At 44.4% G+C, this 9113-nt stretch overlaps 1 protein-coding gene across 1 annotated transcript in view; it reads left to right on the forward strand.

The window, feature by feature from the left end:
• NUDCD1 (NudC domain containing 1) overlaps window positions 1-8617 on the forward strand; it is a 61457-nt gene extending 52840 nt beyond the window's left edge. The window contains exons 9-10 of the mRNA XM_056854256.1: window positions 5668-5824; window positions 8291-8617. Coding sequence (XP_056710234.1) covers window positions 5668-5824; window positions 8291-8583 — 450 coding nt within the window. The 3' untranslated portion in view covers window positions 8584-8617. The remainder of the gene's footprint in view (window positions 1-5667; window positions 5825-8290) is intronic.
• The last annotated feature ends 496 nt before the right edge of the window (window positions 8618-9113 follow it).

The raw sequence follows: 9113 nt of genomic DNA on the forward strand, positions 1-9113 counted from the left end.
TGCGTCCCCATTGAGGAGAAAACTGGCATAAATAATCTTTATGATGAACCACTGCCAGGGCAACAAAAAAATTTTGCGAGTCTTCTAATAAGCTTGGAAGCACCCATGTCTGATGGTGTGTTTGGTTTTGTCCCCAGCACACACACACAGAGAGAGAAGAATTTTCCTTTTCAAATATGTGTTTGGGCAGAATGCTGAATGTTATTCTGAAGGTTGTATTGTGCTGTTCTGAGGAAGGCTTCAACTTTTAATCTTGTGAAGTATATATATTATCTCTCGTTTTTTTCCACACATTGTTGTGAGCTGCCCTGAGGGTTCAGTAAAGCCATGTGGAGAGAGAGATGATTCTCAAGTTGAATAAATACTTGGGAGTACACAGTGCGTGTCCTAAAGGCTGCCTTGCGGAGATGAAGCTTCGTTTTATAACAGAAACAAGCCCAGCTAAGAGAACTGTGCTGAAGCAAGAGGGACTGCAGAAGGAAAGGCGAGAGGGGAAGACTTCGCAACGCATATTAGCATTGCCAACCTCCAGCTGGGGCTCGGAGATTCTTGGGAGTTCCAGCTGATCTTTGGATGACAGAGATCAGTTCCCCTGGCTGCTTTGGAGGGTGGAGTCTATGGTATTATACCCCACTGAGGTTCCTCCTCTCTCCAAACCATGCCTTCCCCAGGGTCCACCCCCAAACCTCCAGAAATTTCCAGAGTTGGCCACCCTTCTGTGCCCATTAGCAACCTTACAGGTTACTGTCCTTAGGTAGTGCAAAAAATAAATTCCCTTTCTTGATTTTTAAGTATATTGTGTACGAAGAGGGCAGTTTCAACATTACTAGGCTTTGGAGTCAGGAGAAGAGAATGTAGAATCTGCTTTGAATGATCTTTAAGATCATTCAGAAATTTTACTTTGCCTCTCTCTGGGATTCCTAGAACACTGTTGGATTATACATTAGGGGGCCATATTGATTCAGGCATTATTGATTTACAAATCAGAATATAGTTTAAGAAGCTGGCTGCAACATAATTATTGCAGACAACGAATGAAATACAGTCGGTAGAAGCCAATGTGCTTCTCGGTGATATGGTGGAATGTCGAGGTTTCCCTAGTGAATTTTCTCTCTGGAAATTTATCTTTCTTGGCTGTTTTACTGAAAGTTTTATAATCCCAAATTGACTGCTTTCATGCCAGAAACAGAAAGCTAAAGCTAAGTAATAGGAAGGTGTTAAGAGTGGAATACATAAATATAAAATGTAAAACCAGCAAGCTTCCTAGAGCTGTTAATCTTTTTTTAACGATACTAGCATTCTTCATTCTCCCAACTGACCAAGGAAGCCCTATTTTATAAAGCAGTTAAGTAAGTTAAATAAACTGCAAAAAGAACAGTACCACAGTCATTAAGGAAGTCCAGGAACAGTGAAGAAATTGAGGTGATCTTGGATCAACAGAAGTATAGTGTCCAGATCAAGTGAAGTGCTGGTATTGCTTTACTCTGCTCTGGTTAGACCTCACCTAGAGTATCATGTTCAGTTTTGGGCACCACAATTTCAGAAAGATGTAGACAAGCTGGAATGTGTCCAGAGGAGCACAACAAAGATGGTGAGGGGTCTGGAGACCAAGTCCTATGAGGAAAGGTTGAAGGAGCTGGGTATGTTTAGCCTGAAGAGGAGAAGACAGAGGGGATATGATAACCATCTTCAAGTACTTGAAGGGCTGTTGAATAGAGGATGGTGCCGAGTTGTTTTCTGTTGCCCCAGAAGGTCGGACCAGAACCAATGGGTTGAAATTAAATCAGAAGAGTTTCCGTCTAGACATTAGGAATAATTTTCTAACAGAGCGGTTCTTCAGTGGAACAGGCTTCCTCAGGAGGTGGTAAGTGCTCCTTCCCTGGAGGATTTTAAGCAGAGGCTAGATGGCCATCTGTCAGCCATGCTGATTCTATGACCTTAGGCTGGGGTGGGGAATGTCAGGCCCGGGGGCCATTTAAAGCCTGCAAAATCATTTTGTCTTGCCCTTTGTGGGTCCTGGCAGATCTCTAGCTCAGAAGTATCTAAGACTGGTGATCCACCCGCTCCCGCGGACAGGAATAGCCTCTATTCAAGGTGGATGTGAGTTTGTTTTGCTGAGAAAAGGAATCTTTCTTTCCCCCCCCCCCCCTTACAGAAGAGTCATTAGCTATGGAGCTGCTAGGACCGCCCAAGAAACTGTGTTAACCCTTTCCTACCCGGGCCCATGTATTCCCTCTGTACTACAAGAGGGCTGGGGGCAGAAGTGGCGACAATAGAGGGGTTAAAGGGGGCAGGGCCAGAATGCGCGGGGGGAGGGGGCGAGTTCTTAGCCAGTATGTCCTCATTGCATCTCTGCAGGTGGAGGTAGCAGGAGCCAGCTGTAGAATCCGGCCCCGACCATGCGGAGCAGGAGCAACTGCGGCGTGCATCTGGATGGCTACACCCAGCTGGTGCAACAGACCATCCTGTGCGACCAGGTGGGCGAGAACGCCACCGGTTGGATGCCTGCCTGCTTGGCCGTGCCAGGAGGGTCATCTGGGGCAGCTGCCTGCTTGGGGCTTAATCGGCTAATTTTTAAGTTGATAATTTTGTATGGCCCGCGAATGATGTTATAAATATCCAAATGGCCCTTGGCGGAAAAAAGGTTCCCCACTCCTGATAGGCAGTTCATGAGAGGGAGGGCATCTTGGCCATCTTTTGGACATGGAGTAGGGGTCACTGAGGGTTTGTGAGGGAGATAGTTGTGAATTTCCTGCGTTGTGCAGGGGGTTGAACTAGATGACCCTGGTGGTCCCTTCCAACTCTATGATTCTATGATAATTTTTCGACATCTGTTGCCCACTTTAACACTGGCTGCTAACAGGGATGCTAGAATACTTGCCATTCGGCCCATAGTGATGAACTGATTTGTCGATGGACTTTCTCTCTGTTTTGTCAAACGCATCATGCCTGTTTTGGTGTATTCCTTCCTAATTGCAGTAGGCTTTCCGTGTAGCTGCGGCCATCATTTCCCTGGTGCACCACCGGAGGGCTGTTTTTTTTTTTTTTTAAAGGCAGTTGCTGTTGCACCCAAATGTTCCAATAATCCATTGCCCTGCTTTCCGAATCCCCCCAAATTTCGTTTAAAAAAAACAAAAAAAAACAGTAAGGCTTTAGCCCCTTTTATGACCAATAAGAACATAAGAAAGGCCATGCTGGATCAGACCAAGGTCCATCAAGTCCAGCCGTCTGTTCACACAGAAAGAAAGAGCTAGAGACTTTAAAAAAAGAAATTGTGGCAATAGGTCATTAAAATGTTAGTGTACAATAGCAGTTTTTGTTTTGTTTTTAAGCCCTCCAGCAGCACAGCAGGGGGGAAATGCAGAGTAGATGGTGCTGGCTGCGTGGATTGCAACCGTAGACAGTTTTATCAGTCACAGATCATATGTCAGTCATAAATAAATGCTGTGTTTTGTTTTTAAATTCTATCCTTAGGAGCTAGGGTTGCCAACCTCCAGGTACTAGCTGGAGATCTGCTATTACAACTGCTCCCCAGCCGACAGAGATCAGTTCGTCTGGAGAAAATGGCCGCTTTGGCCATTGGACTCTATGGCATTGAAGTCCCTAACCCAAACCCCGCCCTCCTCAGGCTCCACCACCAAAACCTCCCACCAGTGGCAAAGAGGTACCTGGCAACCCTACTAGGAGTTCAGCTAAACAGACCTTAGCAGCATTAATGGCTGCCAGTCTGTTTGGGAAGGCAGTATTTTGCATGTGCGCATTCTTGTAACACCCCGATGCAAGCCTGTTTAGCAGGCAGGCAAGTCAGCCAAGCCCACATTAGGCTGGAGGAAGCCTTCAAACCCTTCTGACTTGAGCAGAGTGGCAGATAGACTTGCCAGCTCCAGGTTGAGAAATTCCTGGAGATTTGGGGGTGGATCCGGGGAGGGGAGGACCTCAGCAGGGTGCCATAGTTTCCCCCCTCTGATGCTGCCATTTCCTCCAGGGGAACTGAGCTCCGTGGGCTGGAGATCATTTGTATTTCCAGGAAATCTCCAGGCCCCGCCTGGAAGTTGGCAACCCCAGTGGTAGAATGCAAGCCAGTCATACAAATGGTTTGATACGTTAACTTTCTTGGATTATTGCAGATCTCAACAATATGTAGTAATTTTTTTTTGTAAGGTGCTAATGGCATTTATAGTTATGAGGGAAATGGGGGCAGCCCACTGATTATTTCATATACAGCGTTGTAGCCCTGGGCAGGGATGCTAGGAAGGTGTACTGATCTTAGTTTCATACCTCTGACTATCCTCATACTCATGAGGCTACAGTCCTGAATGTAGGTAAAGGTAGTCCCCTGTGCAAGCACCAGGTCATTACTGACCCATGGGGTGACATCACATCCCGATGTTTTCTAGGCAGACTATGTTTACAGGGTGGTTTGCCATTGCCTTCCCCAGTCATCTACACTGATCTTAGTTTCATACCTCTGAATGCCCTCATACCCATGAGGATACAGTCCTGAATGTACCATTGCCATAAACCGAATCACTGGTTTCCAGCTTACATGGATATTTATTTTTTTGAATTGTGGGGCTGATCCGACTCAAAATTTGGTCACTTCAATTGGGCACTCTCCTTGAGAGACTAGAGGTTTGTATTTGCAGTGTCTTCTTCCAGCTGCCACTTATACATTATAGACACACACATGGACATATGAGTTCTTGGTAACTGGTGGAAACCAGCAAGTATGCAGTCTGCAGACTGAATTGCACGGAGCACATCTCATATATCTGATAAAGATATTGCGAAACAGGACATTACCGGAAACCTCTCAACTTGAAACTTTCCGGCTGATTTACTCTGTCAAGTTGATCACTTAGGTGGTCCTCCACAGCTTGGACTATGTGCCAGTCCTTTACGTCATTATGATTGTCAATGTTACTGTATTATGTTGCACAGTGTATGTTGTTGTTTCACTGCTTAGCAAATAATTCTGTTATATCATTAACACCGTTTAATATATTGAGTGTGGTAGTTTTGGCTTTGCTGCTTTGAATTTGTTACTGACCTTGTACAGTACAGATGTTGCTTTGATTTGTGAACTTATACATATAAGCCTATAGCAGCAATCAAATGTGTCGCCGGCAACCAAGATCGAGTTAAGTCATACCGTAGTATTCCCTATTATTATGTATGGGTGTGAAAGCTGGACAATGAAGAAAGCTGATAGGAAGAAAGTAAATGCCTTTGAAATGTTTTGTTGGAGGAGAGTGTTACGGATACCGTGAACTGCCAAAAAAACAAATCAGTTATGCATCAAATCAAGCCTGAACTGACCCTAGAAGCTAAAATGACTAAACTGAGGCTATCGTACTTTTGAGAAGTACATTATGAGAAGACAAGAGTCACTGGAAAAGACAATCATGCTAGGAAAAGTGGAAGGCAGCAGGAAAAGAGGAAAGCCCAACAAGAGATGGATTGACTCTATAAAGGAAGCCACAGCCCTCAATTTGCAAGATCTGAGCAAGGCTGTTAATGACAGGACGTTTTGGAGGACATTGATTCATGGGGTCGCCATGAGTCGGAAGCGATTTGACGGCACTTAACACACACACACACAGCAATCAAATGTATAGTTTTAATAATAAACTTTAAAAAATTTTGTGGTTGTTGTTTGTTGTGTAGGTGAATCTTGGGAGCAACCAGTATCTCTTCTCAACAGTGGTGGATCCCAAGGAAATGCCTTGTTTCTGCTTGCGCCATGATGTCGATGCTCTTCTCTGGCAGCCACGCCCAGATCAGCAGGACATGTGGGAGCACGTTTCTACTTTCAATGCCTTAGGTATGGGAGTCGGGCTTTGTGGCATTTCTCTTTAAATCTTTCCCATTTCAGGGCAGTCATTCATACCAGAGTTCCCTGACTGAAACCTAGTTGACTATTACAGCAATTTTGAGGGAAGATGAATTATCATGCTGAATAAATAACTCTCTGTGACAACAGAGAAGACCAGTGTATTAGCTATTTCATTCTCTCATCAAACCCAGCTTTCTTCTGAGTTAACCAGGAATTGGTTTTGTGCAGGACAGCTTTCGGGGAGCAATGAATATTTGATTCTGCTCAGTTATGACTACAGATATAAGCTATTTTAGACTGCTGTTGAGGATGAGCTCCAAATTAAATCCTTCAAAGGCATTCATAAAAGCATACCAGAGGTGTCAAACATATCGCCCGGGGACCTGATCCGGCCCCTTGAGAGCTCTTATCCAGCCTGCAAGCCAGCTGAGGCAGCCACCCCCCCACCCCACCCCCACTCTCGATGTGGGCTGGCAAGCCTGCTGCGGGCTCACTAGCCAAGGCAGCCACACACACACCCGAGCTGGGCTGGCGAGGCATGGCCCAACCCGACCAAGTGACATCTATGTCATGTCTAGCCCTCATAACAAATGAGTTCGACACCCATTACATACATGCCAACTTCATTGTCGTCAAAATTATAGGGCAGGTCAAACTGTTGCACATCATCTGATTGCAAATTCACCGGCAGTTGGCTGATTATACTTGATTTTTAACTGGTAGATTAAGTAGTTCTGGTTGGGAGTGGTGTTTAGTTTTTAATAATTTCATGGACAGTTCTGAAGTGAAAATGCCATAATTAGCAAACAACGCAGAGCTAGATTTGTGGCAAATATATAGGATGATAATCAAGGTTGGTTTGATCTCAAAGTAGTTCAGACAGAGAGATCACAGAGGTTCTTGGTTGATCTCAAAGATCTTTTTTTTTAATCATATCTTTTCTGCCTTTGCACCAAATAGGGTCCCCAAGGTGGCAAACATCCAAACTTTAAAACATTAAAGTAGCGTTTAAAATATTTTTGCAATTTGATTTAAAAAAAAAACATGGAGGATCATGTAGGAACTTGAGGAACACGTAAGCCCCTAAAATTTGTTGGGCTTCACTTACTTAGTGAATTATGAAGACTTGACTCCGCGTTTCTGAGCATACTCAGAAAGATATAGAAAGTTTGATCTTGTGGTCATGTTCTTTTTTTAGACCATTGCTATAATTCAACTTGTACTACATGCTTGGATTTTGTAGATATATTTAGTTAATAGTGATATTTTTTTGTGTTAATAGTGATATTTTTGTTTATGTTAATAGTGATGTTTTTATTTGTGTATCATCACTTCATTGTGTGCTTCTTTGACTTCCCTGCTTCTGTCTCTTTTTTTACTATGGTTATAAGCATGTTGTTCCTGTATTACTTTTGATTACAACTGCAATAAGAGCCATGGTGAATAAGAAGGCTAAAGAGATCCAACAAGTAACTTGGAGCACTGGTGCAGTATTCTCCCAATTACCTCCCCAGTCAAGAACATGGCTATCTTATTGTGCTGTCTCCCTGAAGCTTATGAACAGTCCCGAGGAGCGATCCCAAGTGGATTGCATTACTGTAGTCTAGTTCTGAGAATGCAAAGGTGCGGAAGGGGAGTTAAGAGCCGTGACTCGGAGTAGAGCATTTGTTTTTAATGCAGAAGGTCCTAGGTTCAGTCCACACAATCTCCAGTTTAAAATGCATTAGGTAGTAGGTGAAACAGGAAACAGGAAAGCCACCACCAATCTGAGTAGACAATACTGACACTGATAGACTAACAGCCCATTCCTGAAGGGGGGGGCAAAGCTTTTTTGGAGCTGACATGACCCCACGCCAGCGTAGGTGCCACCTTATCATTCCATGATTAGGTGGCACCTATTCCGGCGCAGCGGCAAACATGTCAGCATCCTGGCACCACCGGCCCCTGCTGCCAGCACAGCCACGCCAGCAGAGCTTTCTCAGAAGAGAAAGTCCATGCCAGCATGAGGGGGGCTTTCCTGGGGGTGGAGCTGCCTTTAGGCAGCTTCCACAGCCCATTGGCGCGAGAACTCGTTGAGCTGCGGCGGGACTGAGCCCCCTTTTTTGGAGGAGCAGCCTAGCATTTTCAATGGGGCATTTTCTCCTTTTTCTCTTGATTTTATTTTTTAATATGCTTTTTTAGGCTCCGTGGCAGGGAGAAAGCCTCTTAGGAGGCGGCACGGCTCTGCTTCTCCTGGCCGCCACGGATCTACCCCCCCCCCTTTCCGTATTGTGCTCCAAGAGTCTGATTGAGTATAAGGCAGCTTTGTGTGTTCATGTGTTCAAGAGACTTGCAGAACATGAACTTAAAAGGCAGACTTTTACAGCTGCTGGTTGTAGATTTTGATTTCCCTGTTTCAAGGTTACGGCATGTTTAGAATAACTATATCTATCTTATTGTCTCTATGCTTTTTAGGTTACGTGCAAGCATCCAAGCGAGACAAGAAATTCATGGCCTCTGCCCCAAACCATTCCTACTCCGCCCTTTGCGAGTGCCTGAGGCGAGTGTTTATCTATCGGCAACCGACTCCTCTTTCCACCGTCCTCTACAACAGAAAGGAAGGAAGACAAGTAGGGCAGGTTGCTAAGCAGCTGGTAGCAACTCTGGAAAGCCACGATCCGGTTTTGGGGTTTCAAGCAACGAACGAGAGATTATTTGTTCTCACAACAAAAATCCTGTTTATAATAAAAGTAAGCACTGAGAATTAAAGGCCAAATCTCTCCTCTCGACTTCTCTGCATTCAACATCGGCTCGAAATAATGACTGCATAAACGAATAGGAAAATACAATGGCGTATGGTCACATGTACCATTGGTTTTAACCAATTGTGTGCTAGAATTTGCGTGTATTACTTTAATCATCAGTAATACACTATATTTCTGGGAAGCCTTATCTAATGGTGTTATGAGAAATGTTGTTTCTTTTCCCTTTCTCTCGTAACCCTTTCCGACGGGCAGAACCTGCATGTGGAAATGGTTCATCTGCTTTTTTCCCCCCAAACAGATTTCCACTATAACTCTTTAATAATAGCAGAATGGAAGTAGTCAGTCTTTTCCCCCCGCAGAATCTGCCCTACTTAAGTAAAACCAGTCCCTCTTTTTTAAAAAACAAACGAGAAAATGGCCCAAATAATTAAATTGTAACCTAAAGCTTACTAAAACTTCTTTCCCACCCCCCACCCCATTTTGTGTTCCACTTCTTCTTAAATGGCTTCACTTGGCTCATTGAACAAATGAGG

This window comes from Euleptes europaea, chromosome 8, assembly GCF_029931775.1.
Source record: "Euleptes europaea isolate rEulEur1 chromosome 8, rEulEur1.hap1, whole genome shotgun sequence".
NCBI lineage: Eukaryota > Metazoa > Chordata > Lepidosauria > Squamata > Sphaerodactylidae > Euleptes > Euleptes europaea.